The sequence below is a fragment of the Gorilla gorilla genome, chromosome 19, assembly GCF_029281585.2.
Source record: "Gorilla gorilla gorilla isolate KB3781 chromosome 19, NHGRI_mGorGor1-v2.1_pri, whole genome shotgun sequence".
Classification (NCBI taxonomy): domain Eukaryota; kingdom Metazoa; phylum Chordata; class Mammalia; order Primates; family Hominidae; genus Gorilla; species Gorilla gorilla.
Genome location: NC_073243.2, coordinates 29977024 through 30003153, shown reverse-complemented (window position 1 = coordinate 30003153; position 26130 = coordinate 29977024). Strand labels below are relative to the sequence as shown.

The 26130-nt window shown below is 36.5% G+C and overlaps 1 protein-coding gene across 1 annotated transcript; it reads left to right on the top strand.

The window, feature by feature from the left end:
- The first annotated feature begins 379 nt into the window (after positions 1–379).
- Positions 380–11417, top strand: LOC101151540 (small ribosomal subunit protein uS13-like). The gene is made up of 2 exons (XM_019013662.4): positions 380–419; positions 10867–11417. Exons 1-2 carry the CDS (start codon positions 380–382, stop codon positions 11367–11369), a joined length of 543 nt encoding a protein of 180 aa, XP_018869207.3. The 3' UTR covers positions 11370–11417.
- Positions 11418–26130: the final 14713 nt, after the last annotated feature.

The following is a 26130-nucleotide window of genomic DNA, read 5'->3' as shown; positions in this document are numbered from 1 at the left end:
CACCAGCACCTTGATCTTGGAATTCCCAGCCTACAGAACTGTGAGAAATAAATTTCTATTCTTTATAAACTGACCAGTCTAAGGTATTCTGTTATAGTAACACAAAACTTAGTAAGCCAGTACCTTTACAAGAGTCTCTTAATAAGCCTTATTTCTGTCCTACAATTACAGTAAATTTTTATATGGTGGTATTTTCACTAGATTGCCAGCTCTTTTAGGATGGAAATTAAGTCCTATTCATGTTCATACTGTAAACATATAATCTTGTGCATGTCACACACTAAACACTAGAATAGCTGTACTTTACAGTTTTAGAAATAGTTTGAACTACTTTAGTTGATTTTATCACTATGGGAGTCCTCTCAGATAGGTAAAGATAATGGATGTGCTGGAGAAAAACAGGGATGAAAATGTTGAGTGTGAGTGTTGTGATCAATTGAAAACAGAAAACCAGAATCCATCAGTTGTATTTTAGGCTCACTTCCAAGTTCCTCTTAGCTTGAGAGCTTCTTACTTTAAGGTCTCAATTGGTTTTCCTTGTGGATTTAGATGGTGAAGTTTGGAGTCTGGACAAAATGGTGTGCTGAAATAACAACAGCCCAATAAACTAACAGAATGTACACATCCTTGCCATTTGGTGGATTCAATCATTTATCCATTCATCCTATACTTCAGCAAAAATTCATTATACTAGGCACAGGGCCAGCCTTGAGGACATGCTGTTCTTATTCATGGCCCTGGGTTGAATGGAATCCAGAATTGATATGAAGCAATGGCAGAAAAAATTGTAAATGGAGTTATCATCAGAAACATCATGTTTGAGCAGTTAGATACTGGCAAGAATTGCCTTGTTTAGTGATAAAATTTTTCCAAGTAAAACATATTTCATCTGGGATCATTTTAGTTTACTGTTATCTCTCTAGAGGAGAATAAAGTGTATTACTTGCTACACTTCATTCCAGCTGTGAAATTCCTAGTTATACTAATAAATCTATACAGAGAACATTCTACATGATAATTCAGCTAGTCTTCCATATGTTTATCTTCCTTCACTTGCCTATTGAAGCTACAATAAATGTATCAGGGGAAAAATGATCTTTAAAGAGTCATATAGGGAGTAGACTCCTTCAAAAATTTAAATGTATTTTTTCTCTTTCCTTTTGTAGATATCATCTCAAAGGACAGATGTGTTTCCAAAGCAGATTCCTAAAAGATAGTTGAGGTAAAGCTACTAGTTAGTTTTGAAGGTAATGGAGCTAAGCAAGTGCCTCAGATGAAGGAAACTTAGGAGTATCTTGGTGTATGAGTTTCACGGAAGAAAAAAAGATTGTTTCCTCAAGCTTAACGAAGTTGTGAATCTTTTCTGTCCGCATCTGTAACCTACTTAAGACAAAGATTTTCTGAATTCTAGAAGGGAAAGGGATGTGTCGAGTCCGGTTTTGGTGACATTTCTTTGTATATAATTTTCTTCATTGTTTATGACTTGCATCACAGTCACTTTCCAACACCAAAGAAAGAGAGGCTTTCTTTGAGAAATGCATTTCACCCAACTCTTTAGACTCAGCCAGTTGAGTAACATCTATTTATCATTCCTGTCTTAATTCCTGTTGTCTGTCAGCACTACCATTGCCAGCCACATCTCACCCCATCCTGGGGGTGCCAGTCACTTCTCTCTTGTACCCCATGCACCCTGCGTATGCATTTATTCAGCACTTTGGATGTTTGTTTGCCCTTACCTGATTAGATTTAGAATCTCCTACTTCTAGACCAGTGTCATTCAATACGGATAGTCCCATCTTCTGAGGTGCCATTTCAGGAATTTGCTGGTGGAGAGGAGGCATTTTTTGGTGGTTGTAGTGATTCAAAGGTGCTGCTGGCATATAGTGGGTGAGAACCAGGGAGGCTGGACATACTGCAATGCAAGGGACAGGCCAACAAAAAAGACTAGCTCCTCATCTCGTTTGGTTTGGAATGCTCAGCTGGATATTTATCCATTTAAAAACCCAATTGATACTCTTCTGAGCCTAGACTCTAACTTCGCATTGTACATTAAGTACTTTTTAAACACATTTATATATATTGAATTTTCTAGGAAAGCAACCACTATATAAATCAAGAGGAAATTGAGTTTTGTTTTGTTTAAAACATAGTTAATTATTCACAATTTCAGCAGCAATACTTCCTGTGGTGATTGGATTAAGGAAAAATAAAACAAAATAAGATGAGCCTACAGCAGTAGCTGTCACATTTGAGGTGATTCTACATATAGGATAAGTATTTGACTATTTTAGTAAAGTTATGAAATACATATTGAAATACAGATTGTTTACTTATGCATCTTTTTTCATTTATGTTACAAAAAATTTTATTGATTTTATGGTATGTGAGCAGGTGGGTTACATTAGCTTGTAAATAAAATAAAATTCAGGATCGTTATGGGGTGATTACAAAAAGTTATCAAAAAGGTGTTAGGTCTGATAAGGTTGAGAAATACTATACCAGACCACCATTTACTTGAAGATCTTTCTTATTTTTCAAGGATAACCATCATATTTACATCTTTATTACTAATTCATAACAAAATACCTTCTGTATAAAAGGCACTATTATCTTTTACTGTTTATTTAATACATGTAACCTACATTTCCTGTTTCTTGCTCATTTAAACCCTCAAATATTAGTACAAGGCCACAGTTCTCTGCAAAATTATTTTCTCTAAACTATTTCAAGGAGTTAGAAAAAGTCTAACAATAAATATGGTCAAATATGTAAGGCACCAGGCTTTGTATGACAAACAGACCTACCTTTACCTGGGAACATGGTGTATGAGAAAAGTCACTTTATAATTGCATAAATAATAAATTATTCAATAAATGGCATTGAGAAAATTGGTTATTCATTTTGAAAAAAGCATATCCCTGCCTCACACAACACACAAAACATCCTCTCCAGGTAGAATAAAGATAAATCTGAAAAGCAAAACTTTAAAACTTTTAGAATAATGTATAGAAGTATGTTTTTATGAACTTGGAATGGGGAAGAATTTCTTAAACATGACTCAAAAAGCACAACTTATAAGTTGTGCTTATAAAGAAAAGATTGACAAATTTGTTCACATTACATTTTAAAGTTTCTGAACTGCAAGCCACCATAAAACTTTGTATATCTTAATGCAACAGACTTGAAAAAGATTAGCAGTGGATATAACTCATGGAGTATCTGGAATATATTTTTAAACTCCTATAAGTCAATCAGAGACAAACAAAAAATTGCAAAAGTTGGCAAAAACTATAAACAAATCAATGAATAGGAGACTCAATGACCAGTAGAGTGGTGAAAAGTTACTCACCTTCACTAGCAATCAGGGAAATGAAAATGGAAATGGTGTAGTGTTTTACGCCCTTTAGCATGGAAAAAGATGATCCATCCGAATTTTAGAGAAGATCCAGGCTCTCAAATTCAGATGATGAGAGTGTAAGTTGATACTACCAACTATGGAGGAAATTTTGCCATACCTAATGAAGTTAAATATGAAGAAAGCATATGACTCATCAAGTTCATCTTAGATAATTACTGTCAGTAGAGTGTATTTCAAACTGTCTTTAAATAACTCACAGTAGAAAATACCTCTTAAAAAACAACTCGGTACATATATATGTACGTATGCACTTATAAATAAAACAAAACTTAATTTCATGAAACATTCATTATCCTTAACTCTATGTAATACAGTTGTATTTTTTGTATTGCTCAATCATCTTTCTTAAAATATGTTGGTGGTGACTACATTTATTTCACAATTTTCTAAAGAGGCGCAATCAACACTTTCCAAGAGAAACACTAAAACACACATGGAGACATGTTCAAGGGTGTTTATTAAGACACTGTTTGTAATAGTAACACTCCAAAACTTATATTCATTGATTTGTAGACTTTCTGAGGTTGTAAGAAGTAAGAATCATTGAATTACTTCAGTTACTTCTCTGCTTTCATTCTGCAGCTGCAGTGACTGAAGTTGAGAGAAACAAAACGGCTTATCCAAAGAGTTGTCACTAGAACCCTGTTCTTCTTAATCCTTAACCAGTTTCATCTCACAGACTATCCTGCAAATTGTATTGTATTGTATTGTATTGTATTGTATTGTATTGTATTGTATTGTATTGTATTGTATTGTATTGTATTGTATTGTAATTTCTTTGAAAATTAGTAAACCATCAAATCACTGATGGTTGTTTCAAAGCCAAATGTGTTCACTTGGGGTTCTCATAAAATAATTTGGTCATGGAGCTTTTGAAGTTCTTTGAGTGCCTTGGAAGAATGCTAGTTTAATGTGATGATACTACTCCTTTTAAAGCCAATCTCCTGTCTTGGGTGATAATCTCAAGCCCATCTTCATGTGGACTTGAGATCATCTGTTTCTCTTTTACCATCCATTAGATGTTCCTTTCCTACTCATAGCAATTTGAGTATCTACCTGAGGCCAAGCTATAGTTGTCACTATAAATTTCTCTTCCAATAGCTCAATTTAATCATTTGCTAATGAAATGTCTCAGCTGGCAAAAACTATAACGGTAATAGAATTACACCATGATACCAGGTCATGAACAGCAGTAAATCCAAGTTACTAGTTGAAGAGTTTAGTTGAAGGGACACAAAAAAACACGAGATCAGCTCAAAAGTGGGGTTGGAAAAATAGGTTCAATGAGTATTATTAGAACAGTTCAAGGTGAACAATTATACAATAAAGTAGGTTCTATGACTTCCTAATCACTAGAAGAGCATTTCCCAAACCAGTATCCCACAACTACGATTTTGTAGAATATTGCTGGAGGTATAATGAAAAATGTGTTCTGTGTTCAAATAAGATTGTGAACTCTGATTAAACATAGTCAAAGAGATTGCCTAGTTGCTGATACTCTTAGAAACACAACCATTTTAATAATCATTGTGGATCCCCAAAACAATGCCCAAATATTTCCCTGTCTTGTGTAGTCATAGAAAGTGTTGTGATTTTTTTTGCTAGAGCATCCATTAACATCTCTTCAAAGAATTAATTTGCAAAATTTTTCTTTGAAAAACAATTACACTAGGAAAAAAAGTACATAGGAAAGAAGTAACATAGAAAGAGAAACATAAATAACTGAAAGCACAAAATAAAATAACAAGAAAATTACGGCATTTATAGCACTAAATAACAATGACTTAAACACTCATATTGAAATAAAAGACTTTTATATGAGATGAAAAAAAATCAGCAAATCTTACTTTCAAAATTATAGGGTTAAAAACAGAAAATTAGAAGAACAGGAAATGAGAACGATTGCATATGTAAACTTTATAAGACAGAGAGGGAAGAAGAGGAAGAAAAGAAGGAAGAAAAAGAGAGTATGGAAAAGAGGGAGGAAGAAAGAAGGAGAAAAAAATAGAAGAGAAAACTGAGTTGACCGAATAACTAACATCGAAAATAACAAAATTTATGGCAAAATTGAGTTTAAAAATCAGGAAGAAATGAATAATCCACAATAAAGGTATCATAGTTATGAGCCTATATAGGTTAAGTGACCCAGAACTGAAATATATATAAATAAAAATGATTATTAGGTATTCCAAGCTATACTGACAAAACAGCTATGTTATTACACTAAATCATTAGACTAGATCATTAAGCTAAAAATACGTAATAATATACATAATTTGAGTAATATCAGTTAACAAAGTTATTTTACCAGTAATGTTTCTATAACAGATTTTATGCTCAAGAGGATACAATTCTTTCCCCCAATTCACCAAACAATCATGAAAATAATTAATATATTACATTACAGAGAAAATCTCAAAAAAATTCTAAAACATAAAAATTAACAGGCAAAAATCTTTTAATACAGCATACTGTCAAGCAGCAGAAAGAATATATCTGGGCCGGGCACAGTGGCTCATGTCTGTAATCCCAACACTTTGGGAGGCCGAGGTGGGTGCATCACTTGAGGTCAGGTGTTTGAGACCAGCCTGGCCAACATGGTGAAATCCTCATCTCTACTAAAAATACAAAATTAGCTGTGTGTGGTGGCACATGCCTGTAATCCCAGCTACTTGGGAGGGTGAGGCAGGAGAATCGCTTGAACCTGGGAGGCAGAGGTTGCAGTGAGCCAAGATTACGCCACTGTGCTCCAGCCTGGGAAACGAGCGAAACTCTGTCTCAAAAAAAAAAAAAAAAAAAAAAAAAAGAAGAATATGTCTGAAATATATAAATAACAGAAATTAACTAAAAGATATTGAAAACTGGAGTCCACCACTAGTAGTGAAAGAATTTAGCAAATCTTGCAGATAATCAGCAATTAAAAAAGCATCAGGCCCAGATGTTTTTTTGGGAGAGTATTATTAGCCTCCAAAGTGAAAAAAAAAGAGAATTCCCATACCATTTAAACTGCCCTGGCTCACGAGAATAGATGGACAAAGGACGTACTAACAGAAGAAAAATAATAGACTCTATATGAATATGCATATTACTGGAAAGTTATGAATAAAATATGAGCAAATAAAAACTAGTACTCTATTAAAAGAATAATGATACAATTCTGATACATTACGGCCAAGTAAATTCACCACAGGTGTGCTATGATGGATCAATATTAGAAAATCCATTTATATTTCTCATGGTGTCATTAGGTCAAAGGAGAAACACTTAAAATCTTAAGTATTAAAAATGGCTTTTCCTTATCCTAAGTGAATTAACACAGGAACAGAAAACCAAATCCTGCATGTTCTGAGATTAGTAGGAGCGAAACATTGGATACTCACGGACATAAAGATGGCAAAAACAGACACTGAGGACTGCTCCAGACGGAAGGTAGGGACGGAAGAGTTGAAAAACTATTAGGTACTATGTTCACTATCTGAGTGACAAGATCAGTCGTACCCCAAACCTCAGCATCCCACAATATACCTCTATAACAAACCTGCACATGTTTGTTTCCTGAATCTAAAAGAAAAGTTGAAATTGTTTTTAAAATTTTAAGTAAAAATTCAAATAAGTTACTTCAAGAAGAATTATAGTATTATTTAACATGCAGAGATTAGGTTTTGCTCAATCAGTAGTACTTATGAGCAGTGATTTACATGCACACGCACAAAGGAAGGTGAAATTATGAAGTAACAGAACACTTTTTTCTAACAAGATGCATTGACATAATTAAGGTGAAAAATTATAAGAATGATCGTTCCTTCCTCAATATCTATTTCTACGTTTTCAAATATAAAATAAAATTAAAACATAATTTAAAAATATGGCTTTGGTACAATTAAGTATCCAACTTTATTTTTAAAATTATTTATTTTTTAAAAGCCTTGGTAAATTAACTATAATATAAAAGATACTAATTTTAAAATAATGCAAATATCATCCTTAATGGTAATAAATAGCTAGCTAATATATTTCCACTAATAGTAGAAAGAAGAGTAGAATAACAGCTATCACTACTGCTGTTTATCATTGTCCTGAGAGCTCATTTCAAAATACTAAAATACAAAAAATAAAAAAGTGGAACAAATATTTTAAGAGAGAAAGCTAATCTAACTTTAATGTGTAGACTACGTTATCTACTTCAATATTTCAAGAGAATCTGATGAAACAAATAGTTATTTGGGACGGCTGCTTTTAAAGTAAATGTACATCAGTTTCCATCCAAAACATCAGAAACTTAATTAAAAATTCAGTAGCCCATGGGTCCATAAAGCCCACATTATAATTTCTAAATAACATTTTTCACTAGAAAGAACCAGGGCTCCTTGGAAAAATGGCTGATTCTAGGTCTAAGGAAGGAAATGTACAAGGTTGGATCTTGTAAATGCAGAAAGTAAGAAAACTAACAAAGTTTAATTGCAGTCACGTGTGGAGGCTAAAGCAACTCCGTCTTGGATGTGAATCTGCCATATTGGCTTCTGATTTACCCCAGTTCCAGGAACCTCTCTAAGATTTTCAGTTTATCTAGTGTTCCTTGGGTGACCACTGTATTTATTGCAAATCCTTCCCTTAGGTCAAACTACCTTGATGTTACCATACTTCAAATGTCCCACATATCCCTTCTGAATCACCCATTTCCTGTGGTATATAAGCCCTGGCTCTGGAGACTGATGGTGTGAAGGGATCCACCATCTTGCCTTGCCGCAGCCCAAGACAAAGACATGGCTCCTGTTCATTAAGCCCCTATTAACGGTTCTTTCTGAGAAACTGAATTTGTCAGTCTCTTTCTTCAGCCTTTCAGCTTCCTCAGACTTTGGAGGTAGATTTGCCCTCAGTTGAACATCATGTCAAAAGGATTCAGGAACCAACTTGAAGAGGCTCCCTCTGGACAGAGATGGGACAATTTGTTCATCAAAAAAATAATAACATTAATGGATTTGAAGCATGTCAAATATATTTAAACTGTTGAGCTCATAATGATATTGAAGAAATTGGTCACCTTGTGGATATTCTACGAATATACCCAATTATTTTGAACGTTTTCAACTAAAAGAAAACAATCCAGGATTTTTCTTGCCTTTTCTATATGATTTGAAGCACTGGGTAATTAAGTAAGCGATGAGGAAACAGTGATCTTTTAAGAAATATTCCAGCTAATGGATGAAGAAGGAATGATACAATTCAAGTATCACTGGTTTGTAACCACTCATGAATTAATGGATCTAAGTGATAATCATCAAGGCTCATATTTTTGTCAAAAGAGAGACAACCAGATTGTATGTGTCTCCTGATGGAAGTAAATGACATTACTTATGAAGTCTTCTTGCTAGCCATATATATATATATACACATACACATATAATACATATATTTGGATTCAGTTTAGATTCATCCCTTTGGATCTAACTTCTCATTTTCAGAAAAATACCAGGCTTGTGTTAAGTGACATGATGGGAAATTCAATGTAGATGAGATCATCAAATCCAGACTAGGGGAAATTTTATGGGACAAATAACCTTGTGCTTTCAATAAAAGTTTTCAAAAAGAAAGAAAGATTTAGAAAAAGAATTGTTGAACTTGGGAACACATATCAACCAAATGGAATGTTTTAATCTTATTTGGACTAAGACTCCAGTGAATTTAACTTTAACAATTTATATAAGACAATTGAAGAAATAGGAACACTATAAGGTATTTGATAAATGAAGGATTTATTATGCATTTTTAGCTTGATAGTGATATTATGATTATGTTTTTAAAAGTCACTATCTTTTAGAGATAAGTATTGAAACATCAATATATAAAATAATGATCAATGTCTTCAAATTATGCAGGTGCTATGGAAAGTTGAATAGGGGTACAGATAAAATAACATTGGTCAGGTATTGATAAATTTTGCAGCTAGATGTTAGATGCATTGAGTTCCGTATCATCCCTCAGGCTCTTTCCTGGAGAGGTAATGTTGTGATGTAATTTTATTTATTCACTTTCCACCAACAGACTGTGATTTTATTAAAGCAAGTTTTATTTATTTATTTTATTTTTTGAGATAGAGTCTGGCTCTGTCACCCAGGCTGGAGTGCAGTGGTGAAATCTCAGCTCACTGCAACCTGTGCCTCCTGGGTTCAAGTGATTCTCCTGCCTCAGCCTTGAGAGTAGCTAAGATTACAAGCACGCACCATCATGCCTGGCTAATTTTTGTATTTTTAGTAGAGACAGGGTTTCACCATGTTAGCCAGGCTGGTCTTGAACTCCTGACCTAAAGTGATCCGCCTGCCTTGGCCTCCCAAAGTGATATTTTATTTACTTTTGTAAGCAAGTATCTCTTTTAAGAATTTCGAACATAAGCTTTCATGTCACGGAGACTAAAAGAACAAACTCTCAACAACTCTACCTACTAGTGTTGACAATAGTGTTTATAATCATACCTTGGACTTCCAAGCAAATGGGTTTAACAATAGTCTTTTGAAACATGTCTTTATCATAAATAGAGTCCTCTGTATTCCCAGCACCTAGTACATTGTCTACATAAATCAAAAGGTATTAATTAATAAATAACATCAAAAAATAATGTTGTAGTGAACTGAAATAAAATGAATTAATATCACACCAGCTCCTTGGTTTGATGATTGCTAATGGGAGAAACAAAGCATATATTTTGCCTTTACAATAGAAATCTATGTCAGGATAACTGAATAACCCTGATGAATGTGTGTAAACTCTATAGAAGGATGTGTGCTTATTAAATGTGGGAGGACTGATAGCATTAAAGGACACACTTCTGTAAAGCCTAATGAAATTCCAGATTGAGAAAGAATTATGAACCAGTGTTGAGACAATCATTGGTGGGGAACTGGATTTTTGGACAGTGTACAACACAACACAGTCACAAGGGGGAAAATGTGCACGTGGATCACACTTGCATTGCATTACTCAAGTCCCCAAGTCCAGTGGTTGGTGGGACGAATGGTGGGACAACCAGAAAACATGTGTCTTCTGATGTAAATAAACATGAAGACCACATCAGTTCCGTGAATTATCATATTATATGTCAAGATATTTGACTCGAATACATCAAGCTTTAGACCTAACTCTAGTTTACTGGATATATATGAGCTATAGAAACAAGTTAAGTGATACAATGAGAAAGTGACAAATGACAGAAGGAAGAACACTCTGGAGGACCATCGGCCTGATCTCCTAAACTTAACTAGTGCTATTTCAAAGAGACATAAGGAATACAACAAGCAGACACAATGCATAGTCCTGGGTTGCATATAATATGGGGTGGGGGGAGAACAAAAAAAAAAAAAACCCCAAAGCACAGCTAAAAAGACTGCTGGGGACAATTAGGAAAATTTGAATATTGCCTAACCATTAGATGAGATTTAAAAATTATTGAAAAGATTCTTCCACAGGAGGCCTACACGCCACCGCTTGTGCTGCCGCCATATCTCTAGTGATCCCTGAAAAGTTCCAGCATATTTTGCGAGTACTCAACACCAACATCGATAGGCGGCGGAAAATAGCCTTTGCCATCACTGCCATTAAGGGTGTGGGCCGAAGATATGCTCATGTGGTATTGAGGAAAACAGACATTGACCTCACCAAGAGGGCGGGAGAACTCATTGAGGATGAGGTGGAACGTGTGATCACCATTATGCAGAATCCACGCCAGTACAAGATCCCCGACTGGTTTTTGAACAGACAGAAGGATGTAAAGGATGGAAAATATAACCAGGTCCTGGCCAATGGTCTGGACAACGAGCTCCGTGAAGACCTGGAGCGACTGAAGAAGATTCGGGCCCACAGAGGGCTGAGTCACTTCTGGGGCCTTCGTGTCCGAGGCCAGCACACCAAGACCACTGGCCGCCGTGGCCGCACCGTAGGTGTGTCCAAGAAGAAATAAGTCTGTAGGCCTTGTTTGTTAATACATAGTTTATATACCAAAAAAAAATTATTGAAAAGATGAATAATATTAACAGCAAAGTTACAAAGCAGTATGTTCAATATAAACTCATTTCGCTGCAAAATTATAAAAGATCTCACAAGGTATAAATTAGTGTTAAAGAGGTATCCTGTGAGTAGTGAGATGTGTTTTTGTATTCTTATGTTTGTTCTGTGTACTTTATAATTTTCTAAAATATGCATATCTACTTTTATAGTAATGAAAGGTGATTTTAAAAATACAATATACATAAAGTACTCTATTATAATAAGTACTCCAATGTATACATATAGAGACTACCAAAAATTAAAAAGTACATAGACTAATGAATATGCTGAGTTCTTATAATTTGCTTAAAATCAATCTATAAATAGAATGGATTTTCAGTCCCAATTTTAATGTGTTCATTTTTTCTTGTCAACACTTTATTATCATGGTACAAAAAGCAACAGCCATAAAAGAAAATTGACAATTAAATGAAACTACATAACTTTTGCAGTTTAGAAGTAATTGAGTGGCAAATGTTGAACAAGGGGCAAAATTTTACCACATGAACAACAGCTTAATAGCTTTAATAGATAAAAAGAGTCATTTTAAATCAACGAGAAAAAAATATCTACCACCGAAGAAAGCAAATGATACTAACTGACACGTCTAAAAATTATAGAGTCATAGGCAAGAAAGCTTTGGGCTCTGAGGACACCAAGGACAGTTCCTAGACAAAGACGGGCAAAATTCAGTCTGTTAATTCAAACTAAATATGGCCTGAGAAGGACTCCGTTCTTCTGTATCTGAGTCCTTGTGGATGAAATGCAACCTAACTTAAGAGGTAGACAAGATTGAAAACCTAACTTTGGAGTATGTGTCTGTAACAACAGCTGAGTCTTGGCCAATCTTAGTGGCTGTACTTCAACCACTCATAGACTGCTGAGTGTTCAAACTGTGTTCAATTAAGGCAAACACAGACCTGTAACCAATCCAGCTGTTCTCTGTTCTGTAACTCACCTCCGATTCTTGTACCTCACTTTACTTTTTTTTTGAGACAGATTCTTGCTCTGTTGCCCAGGCTGGAGTGCAGTGTCACGATCTCGGCTCACCGCAACCTCTGCCTCCCAGGTTCGAGCTATTCTCGTGCCTCAGCCTCTGGAGGAGCTGGGATTACAGGCGCCAGCCAACAAGCACCTGGCTAATTTTTGTATATTTAGTAGAGACAGGGTTTCGCCATGTTGGCCAGGGTAGTTTCGAATTCCTGATCTCAGGTAATCCACCCGCCTTTGCCTCCCAAAGTGCTGGGATTACAGGTGTGAGCCACCGCACATGGTCACATCACTTTACTTTTTTGTCTATAAATTTGTTCTGACCACGAGGCACCCCGGGAGTCTCTCTGAATCTGTTGTGATTCCAGGGGATGCCCGATTTTGTGAATTGTTCATTGCTCAATTAAACTCCTTTACATTTAATTTGGCTGAAGTTTGTCTTTTAACAAGTCTGAGCCTCTAAAATGAGGTTGCAAGCCGAGTGTGGTGGCGCATGCCTGGCCTGTAGTCCCAGCCACTTGGAAGGCTGAAACAGAAGGACTGCCTGAGCCCAGGAGTTTATGGCCAGCCTGGGCAATATAGTGAGATGCAGTCTTGAAAAAAAAATAATTTGAAAATTAAAATAGAATGAGGTTGCAAGCTCAAATGTCTCCAGATTGGGTATGCACATGTGTGAATCGGGATACACAGTGGGTACAAAGCAATGTACCCAAAGTGGGTGGTGAAGGCTGGGTGAACTAGAGCATGTATGTATTACCTAACGATAGCCAAATCATTGTTATTTTTTAAAGCTGTGCTACTCTGATTTGGCCCACGGGCCACCAGTCTGTGGTTTTGTATAGTTATTAAAAAGTAAAATGGTCCAAAGGAGCTCTGGAAAATACACTTCAGACAAAGAATCACACGTTCTTGGAAGAAGACTGTAAGAGAAACTAAAGATATCAGTGGTCTCCCAGTGCAGATTTTTTTTAATGTGCAAATGATGCAAGGGGCACACTAGACATTTACCCTGGAGATTTCAACTGAGTAAAAGGAGGCAAACTTTAGGGACTCTCAAGTAAACAGATGCAGAACTGTAGAGACGGCTATCAGCTAGAAGGAAGAGAGTTAAAAGGGCATGACTGAGGGAAATAGAAGTTGAGAGAGCATGTTGTTTGCTGCAGACATTGACTATGAAAGGAACCAGAGCTGGTCGTGGTGGCTCACACTTGTAATCCTAGCATTCTGGGAGGCCGAGGCAGGTGGATAACCTGAGGTCAGGAGTCCGAGACCAGCCTGGCCAACATGGTGAAACCTCGTCTCTGCTAAAAATGCAGAAATTAGCCGGGCGTGGTGGTGCGCCCCTGTAGTCCCAGCTACTCAGGAGGCTGAGGGAGGAGAATTGCTTGAACCTGGGAGGCAGAAGTTGCAGTGAGCCGATATCATGCCACTGTACTCCAGCCTGAGTGACAGAGCAAGACCCTATCTCAAAAAAAAAAAAAAAAAAAAAAAAAAAAAAAAAAAAAAAGAAAAGAGAAGAAAAGAAAGAAAGGAACCAGAGCAATAGGTTGATGGCTATAAGTTGGAGCAAAACTGTAAGGTGTTTTTTTCCCAAAGTAATAGTTATCATTTGTGGGACCTGTAGGCCTGGCTCTAGCTACATCTCCACACACATTCTCTTACTTACAATAACAGCCCTGTACTGGGTTGCATAGTGTCCCCCAAAATTTATGTTCACCCAGAACCTGGGAGTGTGACCTTATATGGAAATAGAGTCTATGTAGCTGTACTTAGTTAAGATGAAGTCATACTGGATTAGCCTAGTCTCTAAACCCAATGACTGGTGTTCTCATAAGAAAGGCATATGAAGATGCAGACAGCTATACTCCTAGGGAGAGTGCCATGTGACCATGGAGGCAAAAATTGGAATGATGCAGCCACAAGCCAAGGAATGCCAAGAAACATATTCCGCAACCATCAGAATCTAAAAGGAAACAATGGAAGATTCTTCCCTGGAGTCTTCAGAGGGAACATGATTTTGCTGGCACCTTGATTGCAGACTTCTAAACTCCAGAAGCATGAGTGAATACATTCCTATTGTTCCAAGCACCACCACCCACCCACCCACAGGTTGTGGTAATTTTTTACAGCAGCCGTAGAACACTAATACAAACCCCATTGTTGTCAGGGGAGAAGAGAGACACTGAACATGTTGGGATGGATTTAAATAGAAAGTCATGTGATCCCAATAAGAATACCAACAAGCTTTTTTTGAAGCTAGACAAGTTGACTTAAGGTTTCTTAGTAAAAACATTCATGCAACAATAGCTGTGAAAACAATGAATAACAAGTGAGGGAGATGGAATTAACCGTAACAGACAATCAAATACCACAACTCCTCTGATTAAAATAATGCAGTACTGGTGCATGGACTAGGTTAAAAGTCCAGTAATAAACCCAAATTCATGTGGAAATTTGCTACCTGATTGGTCCTTTTGTTTTTGTTGTTGTCGTTGTGTTGGTTACCTTTTTTCTGCAAATACACTCAGAAATAGGGCTTGGTGGTACAGCTAAAAGAAAGGTTGATTTTCAAATGAATTCAGAGAGCTACAGAGTGCAGGAAAAGGTGGCACTCTTCTTCCATCAAGACTACAGGGCCACTGATAAGGAACAAATCACTTAGAACAACAGATAAAAGTTATGGGAGGATGGAGCTAGCCACACGTGGAGGTGTGGTTACCTCTGGAAATGAGTGAGTATCCTGATAAATCAGAAGTAAAGAGGCTTGCAGAGGAAATGTGAAGGGCCTGAGGTCCCAGAGTCCATCAGCCAAGGTGTAGACTGGTCTTGAAGCCCAAATGAAGACTCAACCAAGACAAGCACCATGTTTTTTCTTCCATGGCTCCCACATATGCAATGTGATGAGCAAATGGAGAGTGGACACTAACTGGACTTTGCTCCTGGATTTCCTTGGGACTTCCTGGTGGACCTGAGGTGCCCAGGCCAGGAGTTTCTACACCCTGGTTGGGGGCGGGGGCTGGGGGCCTGATCTCAGGGAGGCCTGAGTGCCTGGAGTAGTACTAGGGAGAATACCTCTTGTCTTCCATGCCATCCCATGCCGTGCGCTGTCAGGTATAATCACCTTGTCTTTCATCCTGTCCAACTTATTTCTCCAAAAGGAGTTACCACAGACAGTCTGAGCTGAGACCATTTGCTTCAAACCAATGCTGGGGAATGACTGGCTTTCAACCCAACAATGACAGACACCTCTGCCTCTTTAAGGCTCAGATGCCACCTTCCTTGTGTAACTTCCAAAATTTTGGGAAGGATGTGTTTCTCATTCTCACTTTCTCTTTTAATGAATCAAAGACATTTACTAAGCTTTCTGCAAGGTGAGAGTGAGCAGGGGCTAATGTGGGTATTCATACTTCAAAAGAACATTCAAATGTAGGGAGTAACTGACACCTCTGTGGACAAGTTAGTGAGAACTAGTTAGGAAAAATACCAGTGGTTTTCTGATCCAAAACCCTGTGATCTACCCTGTCAGAGCCTGAAACTTTTTAAGTTCATGTGCTTTGTTTTGACTTTTCCTCATTTCCAAGTCAGTGTTCTCAAGTGGTAATTCGAGTTACAGGATGGTGTTAAATCGCATACTTCAATGTGTGCAAACCTAAAATAATGCCAAATGTAATATTTTTTCCAATTGTTTGAGAATATGTGCTTGATCTTGAAATCATTTATAAACGATTTCATCCATTTGGATTTATTTGACTTTTTAGCATGATGAAATTAATGCTGTTCATAAAAGTATCATTTATTTATATTCAACTATTGCCTAATTCATTAAATAAGAATAATTGTTGGTCTTTCTCTTCCTTCTGAAGTAATCCTACCTTCCTCAAAGAGACAACTAAGCAGCATAATGGCCCCCCTTTGTTCTCTAGCTGGAAGTGTCCTATCACTGACTCCTTTATTCGCTCTCCTTTATTTACTAGGTCAATAAAGCTTTCATAGCTCTTTTCCTTGTTCAAACAAAAACAAATTCTCCTCTCTCACACCCTCATTTCACTTAGGAATTTGCTTTAGTCATAATTAGATTAAAGCTCCTGAAGTTCTATTCAACTAACAGTGTATGTTAGAAGGATTCTTAGCAAATAGTTTTCCAAAGCCTGTAATTTGCGTAGCAATGCAATCAGCTCATCTCTGGGATTTGCAGCAATGACTGGTGTTTAGTTCAGCATTATGCTGAAAAAGCATTCTAATGGGCTCACAGTGACCATAAGTGCTATTTGCAAAGGCCTGAAAATTCTGGGTAATGGTATTCCGTGCAGGAAATCATTCTCTTAAGCTAATCCCACACACTCTGTTCATTTTGTCTGCCCAGGTTTTGCATGACTCTGCCTGGAATGGTATTATAATATTTTGTCAGGCTGCAGGCCAGTGACATTGGTAGAACTTTTGGTTCATACTGGGAGATGCTTGACACAATCACCTCAGCTAAGGCCAAGCAGAAAGTAGAATGAATTTTTTGAATAATTCAAAGTAAATAAACCATACCATCATCTTTGCCTTCCACTTACCTTTGACTGTGAAGAGAAAACTGTGTCTAAACCTACAACAAATTGAATCTGGAATTTGGAGTTACCTTTCAAATAAGTCACTTGATCATTTTAATTTTGTTAAACTGCAAAATCAGTTCTTCTTTCAGCCAATATGCTGAGCTCATAGGTTGGGTACGGGTGCTATAAGATTTACACAGGGATGCTTTTCCATATAAAACTGTCACAGATGAGACCAAAACAACTGGGTGATTCAGACAAGTCAGTGAAAAAAAAATATATATCACTTGGCTTTTGAGTTTCTTCCAGTCACAGACTAGGAGCATCTTGGTCCATGCCAGTGCTGATCATGGGCCTGAATGTGAGTGTCCCATATGCCAGGGTTGACTTCTATAAGTTGACAAAACCAATTAATTCAAGTGAGGTCCATTTAATGTCCATGTGCAAATACCACTTAACTTACAAAGCAAACAAGGAAAGTCTGCATGTTTGGGGAGGGGCAGTCAAGAAGAGTAGAGTAGAAGTCAGCCGAAACTAGTTGGTTTGAGAATTGAACTCTAAGCCCTAAATTCTCTGAAATGTATGAAGTAAATGCATAATTCTCATTTACCTGCACTTTCACATGACTTAATTCCTCAATTATTTTAGAGCTTCCTTAAGGCAAAAATTAAAGCTTACAGCTATCTCTAGCCATAAAAAGCACTCAGTTAATTAACTGACTAGGAGGTATGCAGTTTTCTAATTGTTAACTAATTAAGAGGATAAAGAAATCCTGTTGTAAGCTTTGTGACTAGTGTTAACCCTTTGCCTCATTTTGTCAATTCCCAGATTTGGGCCCAAGTCATCACTCATACTGGGCTGTGGAGCATGTCTACAAGAGCTGCTGTGCCTGGTGACTGGCATATCTGCTTCCAAGAACCCATCCACTTCTTAGGCTATGACCTAGGAGGGCCAAACAACCAGAAGATGAGGGGCAGGGATAATAATGGAAGCAACACCATGGACTGGATAGGATAATTCAATCTAAGCAATCTGTCATATCACCCCTCCATTTCCTCTGTTTATCATGCATAAACCACTCATTCTTTCCTTCCACAGGATTTTCTTTTAGGTGGTCTTGAACTTGGAATGGCCCTGTGAAAGTCACTAGGGCTGTTGGAAATATTGGATTCTCTCTTTTCTCCAGACATTTGAGACGGTTATTGCGCATCCTTAGGTGTGGCCATGGTTCTTGATTTGACCAGAGAGGTATGAACGGACGTGATGTGGGCTATCTCCATGCAGAAATGTGAGGAGCCAGTGCGCACTTTACCAAGTGCCCTCTTCTTCAGCCTCCAGGGCCACCACCAAAGTTCCCTGTTGCAGTTGCTCCATCAGCTGGGGCCCAGTGTAGGTGATGACGTGGAGCAGAGTTCCTAGCCCACTCATAAAGGGCATGTAGCCTGAAAGAGACTAACCTTTTTTATTCTTCCTTTTGTATAAATCTCTGAAATTTGAGATTATTTGTTTCTATGGCACAAACATCTACCCTGACTAATAGTCACCTGATTCAGCCCTACCATTAGGCAAATCAATTTTTTTCATTTCTTTTTTTTTTAATTTTAAGTTTCAGGGTATACGTGTAGGATATGCAGGTTTCTTACGTAGGTAAACGTGAGGCAAATTAATTTCTAACAGGCTTGGTTTACTCAAAGTGAGTCACGTTTAGTCCTAGCTTTAGGGGATCACACTTTTTTAATATGAATAAGAGGATTCCAGAGAATGATGATTTTAATAAAAGGCTAGATTAATTCATAGTGTTCCAGAGAGTTGATTTTTGTGGTTCACTCATGCTAAGGACCCACATATACACCTTGATTTCGGGTGTTTGTTTCTTGTAATAAAAATTAATGTTTATGGTGGGTGTACATGCATCTTTCAGTGCAATCTTGCAGTCTAGTTTGCCTCTGGAGATATTTGCACAAAGCCATTTCTGCTTTAGTCTTCATTCATGCACACTTAAGCTCTCCTGCTATGAACTATCACATCCATATGCCCATATAAGCAAGACTTACATACTGGTTCTCACTGAAACTTGAGGTGAGGAGCAGAGGGAGAATTTTCTCATTGTTCAGGCAGCAGGGTCAACTGAGTACTGGATATTTATAGATATAATGTTTTATATAAGTCAATTACTAGGGAGTATATCAAAAACAAGGGCCACAGATTGCATTTTGCAATGCGTACCTTTTCCTGTGCTGTCCTGGCTCATGGTCCAAGAAATGCAGTTACTTTCGTCTGTGCTTTCAGTTACAATTTTGAATAGGGATCCTGGATAGTTTAAGCCACTGTAAATGTATGAAGAATAAAATGCAGTCTATGACACGATTATGACATTGTGAAGTTATTTCCATAAATTAACTAGAGCTAGGAAGAGAAATATGTTTTAAAAAATGAGATTGTGAATGGCCCATTTTTAAATTTTAAAATCCTCTCATTGTTGAAATGTTTTAATAATAGAAAGCAGAAGATTCATAAAACATGAAAACAGCACAGGGTTTGAGTGAATTGGCATGTTCCTACTGTAAAATGATTTGAGTGGCTTGACCTGGGGTGTTCAGTCCATCTCTGTCCTTCCAAACCTTCCTGCTCCCCAAACTCTCTTGGGAGACTGGGAGTATGGGAGGTCGCTTCACTGAAACTCATTCATTAAAGATCTGAGAGTGGGGTGGATCTGCTAATCAGTTTAGTCCTCCAAGTTAGTTGGAAACAGCTGGTGTTTGCCACACTAGACTCTGGTTCCACATACACCTCTTCCAACAATTCTGCAACATCTCCATCAGAATGTGCATTTAGAGTAATGAATTTGTGTCATTAATATGTTGGGCATGTTCCATGGCTGTAAAGTATCCCACAAGAGAAAAGTCATCGCTGCAGACAGACATGTTTTATAGCTGCTACTGATTTACAGGCTGGTAAAGCCACTCTTCAATTGCCCTTGAGGATAAGAAAGAGCAAGAAAAGCAGGGAGTGAAATCACCCAGATGGTGTCTTGGTCTCCTCTGATGTGAGGGTTGAGAATGCAAGGACAGTGGGCACCTAAATAAAAATCTTTTCTTTTTTGAGTGTCTCCATCTCAGTCACTCCATTCTAAAATCTTGGTTTTCTTGGTATCTGTCAGGTATAGGGTTTTACTTTGCCAGCAGAGCAAGCTGGGACCATCTGACACCTGGAGTCTAGCAGACTATGAGGGATGGACACACCACAAGGAGTTAGAATTAGAGGAAGTATTCACTCATTAGCATGGAACAGAAGTCATTAACCCTCTGCTCTCCATTCAAGATCCCTGCTTAATGAATGGCCAGGGCTGGCTAGAACAGAGACTGGGCTGGCAGAGAGTGAGTAAATTAAGAGGACAGAACTATAGGAACCACGGGACCTAAGTTTTCAATGAAAGGGAGAATCAATATTTATTGATCACCTACTATATGATCAACCAATATTATTAATCACCTGCTATGAAATAGGCATATTCTTTAATCTTTATAATAACCCTATGAAATTAGTATTATCTTTATTTTATGGAAGAAAAAATGGAATATGGTGGTTGAATGACTTATGTGAGGTCAAAACAAACTCTCTCTCTTCTTTACCCACAATTTTATTTCCCAATTCCATTGACATCTTCCACCTTCTTGCTTTCTCAGGCCCTTTCAGGACCCAGCACTTCTAGTGCTTTTTGCTTGTGGGTTCTATTCATAAATATGCCTAGATTTTCTGGCCCCCAGTAGTCAGACATGATTATAAAAATTCCATCTGGATAGTGTAAAATTAAAATTTGCAGTCTGTTTTCTCCCACTCCTAATCCCACAGCCCAGGAATCACCAAATTTAACTATTTCTTTTGACCTCTAAATAATTTCTTAGACTTCTGTTTCCTAACTGGTCATCTTTAGAAAGTGTCTGCAGATTTCCTATCATGAAAAATGAAATTTCAATACCCTTGCAATAATTGCAATAATCTTCTGCCTTTAAGTTTTCAGTTCACCTCTTCTTGGTTATCACCTGGGCTTTACAATAACAAATCAATATTTCTTGATCTACCAATTTTAGGTAGTCCCTCTTAACTTGCTGTATGTAATATGAATTCTTTAGCCATGTTACATTTTCTCTCTAACTCATCTTCTGAATTTACTCCCACCCAGCATTCACTGTATCATTGATTTTACATTGCCACAAACTAAGCCTTCTATATTTCTTTCTGAACTGGAAAGTCATTAGTGCTTTGTCTATAAATGGATTTTTAAAATTGAGTACCTGTAATTCACATTTAATGTATTAGTATTGTCGAAATATCATTTACTGCAGAACCCAGCAGTGAGTTTAATTCATGGAGAGGGAAACTCTGTGGCATTAAATATGTGTCACCTAGAATAGGTTTCGAAAACTGCAAGTTGAGAGGGGAATAAGAAAGTGACCTATGTTTTGCATTTTTTTTTTTTTTTTTGAGATGGAGTCTCGCTCTGTTGCCGAGGCTGGAGTGCAGTGGCACGATTTCCGCTCACTGCAAGCTCTGCCTCCCGGGTTCACACCATTCTCCTGCTTCAGCCTCCCGAGTAGCTGGGACTACAGGCACCTGCCACCACACCCGACTAAGTTTTTTTTGTATTTTTAGTAGAGACGGGGTTTCACCATGTTAGCCAGGATGGTCTCGATCTCCTGACCTCGTCATCTGCCTGCCTTGGTCTCCTAAAGTGCTGGGATTACAGGCGTGAGCCAACATGTCTGGCCTGTTTTGCATATTTTTGTAGTTAATATTATAATTTTTATCTTTTAATTGAAATTATCCAGCTTTCCTATTTTAATTTTATAGGAAATTATTCTTGACAGTATTCTCAGAGCCCTTGAGCTGTCTGTCAGGTTCGGATAACCTGCTTTCTAAAACCGCTGTAAAGAGGTTATTCTAGAATTTTTTTTATTATTGTACTCCTGGGTTTGGTCTGCTTTTGCATCTAACTCACTCACTCTTTTTTTTTCTCATTCTCTCTCTCTCTCTCTCTCACACACACACACACACACACCCCACACAGATTCCTTTATCATTTTGTTGATGTACATCTTGATGTGTAAGTGATAAACTTTTGAGCCCTTTCTGTCTGGGAATATCTGCATTTTTTCCTTTTTCTTAGTAGAGTCATTTCCTTGTATGTTTTTTATACTGAGACTTCCTCTACTATAATTTAAGCAAACAACCTTCCCTCTTTTCCAAAACTTTGAAAAGTCTTTAGTCCACTGCTGTGCTCCATTCCCCAAACCTGCCCCCATTATAAGTGCTTTCATAAACCCACACCATGCTCTTCAGTAAATTATTAGGAAAGAGAAGGAAAATGTGTGCTCAGTTCAACTTCTTGAACCATAAACCCTCCAACCAATGCATAATATGGTACAACAATCATGGGTGCCACTTGAACTTTGATACCTCTAAATAAATAGCCTATTTGATGTCTAATGAAACCAATTTACAATCTTTTCTATTATTTCTATTAGTAGGCAGTCACTACAATCACAGTAAATTCAAAACACAGACTTAAGCTATTTAAATACTCACTTCCTTGCCTTCGCTGTCCTTAGTTTTCAAAGCAAGTAAAAATGATAACCTCTTTTAGTTAAAACTTTTAGTAAAAGTTGTATTGTTTATTTCACTTAGGATTTTATTGATTAGCTAACCAGCTCTGCTGGGGCTGCCCCCAAAATTAGTATTTTTCTTGGCATCCTGGAGTTCTGATGGATCCATCAGAGTCTAGCTATCTGGGGGAGAATGGGGACAGCAGGTTGAGCTGTTAGATACCACAGTTCCTCCCACTCATTGTATCTCAGCACAGAACAAGTAGACAAAAACCACAGCTTCCTCCTTCTCTCTGGGGTAGAAAAGAGTTGGAAGAGTCCCTCATAATTTCTGGCTGGGCTGATTGGTGGGAGTTTTCTCTTGTACAAGACCAGTTTGTGAAGACAGGAAGATGTGCCTCTTTTATCTAATACACAGACATCAACACAGAGAGTCAAGGAAAATTAGGAACTAGGCTAAGACATTTCAAACAAGGGAGCAAGATCAATCTCCAGGAATCAACCCTAATGAAATGAAGTTATATGATTTACCTGACAGATAACTACAAATAACTCTCCTAAGGCTGCTCACTGAGGCCAAAAGTACAATGCATGAGTAAAGTAAGAATTTCAACAAAGAGATAGAAATATAAAAAGGTACCAAATAGAAATCATGGAGCTGAAGAATGTGATAGCTGAACTGAAAAAAAAATTACTAGAGAGTTTCAGAGAAAACTAAGTAAGGCAGAATAAATCAGTGAACTCAAAGACAGGTCACTGAAAATACTTCAGAGGTGTAAAAGTTTTTAAAAAATATAAAAAAGTGAAGAAATTTTTAGAGAATTACGGGACACCATCAAGCAAATCAATATATACGCTGAGGAGTTCCAGACAGAGAAGATAAAGAAAGGAACAGAATGTGTATTCAAAGAAATAATGGCTAAAACCTTCTCAAATCTGGGGAAGGAAAAAGACGCCATATGAAATGAACCCAAAGAAATCCAAAGTGAGACACATTATAATCAAATTGTAAAAAAACAAAGAATTTTGAAAGCAAGAAAAGTGATTTGTCACATATGAAAGAACCTCTGTAAGACTATCACTAGAGTTTGCAGCACAAACTTTGCAGGCCATAAGGGAGTGGGATGCTATAGTTAAAGTGAGGAAACAAAAAAAGAAATCAACAATACTATATCCAGCAAAGCTGTTCTTCAGAAATAAAGGAGAGATAAAACTTTCTCAGACAAATAAAAACTGAGGGAGTAGACCTGCCTTATAAGAAATGGTAAAGGAAGTTTTTCAAGTTGAAACAAGAAGATGCAAAATAGCAACACAATAGCATAAGGAAGTATGAAATTTGTTAGTATAGATAAATATATAGAAACATACAGAATAATACTGCGATTACTTATAATTCTAGCATAAAAGTTGAAAATCAAAAGTATTAAAAATAACCTTAACTAAAAGTATGTTAAAAGATACACAATACAATTAGATGCAAATTGTGACAACAATAACATCAAGTGTAAGTGCAGAGAGTTAAAGTGTAATGTTGTGTGTCATTGAACTTGAGTTGTTATCAGCTTAAAATAGACTATTGTAACTATAGGATAGTTTATGTAAGTCTCAAGATAACCATACATGGTTATGCAAAAAGTATCAATAGAACTTACATAAAAGAAAAAGAGAAAATAGTCAAAGCATATCAATACAAAATAATCAACAAAATATAAAAGAAGACAGCAAGAGACAAAAAGACAGCAAAAGACCTAGAAAAATGACAGAAAACAACTAACAATATGTCAATAGCAAACACTTCCCTATCAATAATTACCTTATACATAAATGATTTAAACTCTCTAATCAAAAGAAATAGATTGAACAAACTGATTTAAAAAAAATAACAAGGCAAAACTACATGTTGTTTAAAGAAATTCACTTCAAATTTAAGGACACTCATAGGCTGAATTTTAAGGGATGGAAAAAAAAATATCGAGGGCAAATGGTAACAAAAAGACAGCAGGTGTGTCTATACTTATATCACACAAAACAGACTTTAAGCCAAAAACTTTCCAAAAGAGACAAAGAAGGACATTTTATAATGATGAAAGGGTCACTCCATCATGAGAATAGAACAATGATAAATACATATGAACCCAGCATCAGAAGATGTAAATATATAAAGCAAACACTGATGGTAGTGAAGAGAGAAATAGACAGAAATACAATGATAGTAGGAACACTTCAATACCTTAATTTCAATAATTGACAGGACATCCAGACATAAAATCAATAAGAAACTTGAATAATACTATAAACCAAATAGATCTAACAGACATATGTAGAACATTCTACCCAACAACAGCAGAATATACATTTTTTTTCAAGTGCACATGATTTTTTCTCCAGAATAAATCAACATTAGGTCACAAAGCAAGTTCTAACAAATTTTAAAAGATTGAAATTATACCAAGTGTTTTTCTGACCACAAATAAATAAAATTAGAAACCAATAGCACAAGGAAAATTGAAACATCCACAAGTATGTGGATATTAAATAATACACTCTGGAAGAAACTTTGGGTTAAAGGGGGGAAATCACAAAATAAATTAGAAAATACTTCAGGGTAAAATACCTACCAAAACTTATGGGACTCTGCGAGAATAGTACTAAGAGGGAACTTCATATGATAGAGGCCTATATTAAAAAAGAAGAAAGATCTCAAATAAACAACCTAAAGTTACATCTCAAGGAACTAAAAAAAGAGTGAACAATGTTCAAAGTTAGCAAAAGGAAGGAAATAAAAAAGATCAGAACAGAAATAAATAAAATAGAAAAACAGAAAAACAATAGAAAAGGTCAACAAAACTTAGAGTTGTTTTTTAATAAGAAAAACAAATGACAAAAATTTAGCTAAACTAAAAAGAAAAAGAATAAATAAAACAAAAAATGAAATAAAACACATTACAACTGATGTCACAGAAATAAAAATGATTATGAGATTATTGTAAAAAATTGTATGCCAACAAATTAGATAACATAGAAAAAATGGATAAGCTCCTACAAACATACAATCTACCAAGACTAAATCATGAAGAAATAGAGCATCTCAACATACCAAAGATGAGTAAGGAGATTGAATCAGTGAATAAAAACCTCCCAATTAACAAAAGCCCAGGTCCTATTGGCCTCACAAGTGAATTCTACAAAACAGTTAAAGAAGAAATTGACACCAATCTTTCTCAAACTCTTCCAAAAAATTAAAAGGTGACACTTCCAAACTCATTTTCTGAGGGCAGCATTAACTTAATACCAAAGCCAAAGATATAAGAAGATGAAATTACAGATAAATGTTCCTAATGAACATAGATGCAAAAATCTTCAACAAAATACTAGCAAATTGAATTTGACAGCACATTAAAAGGATCATACACCATGAGCAAGCAGGATTTATCCCTGGCATGCAAGGATAGTTTAACATATGTAAATTAATAAATATGATACTCCACATAAACATAAGGAAGGATAAAAGTTATATGATCATCTCAATAGATACAGAAAAAGT

Bases quoted from the DNA above. Each gene is read 5' to 3' on its own strand.
- LOC101151540 (XM_019013662.4), top strand. From the start codon at position 380: ATGGATGTGCTGGAGAAAAACAGGGATGAAAATGTTGAGT. The intron at 420-10,866 runs GTGAGTGTTGTG...ATTATTGAAAAG, and splicing joins CAGGGATGAAAATGTTGAGT to ATTCTTCCACAGGAGGCCTA.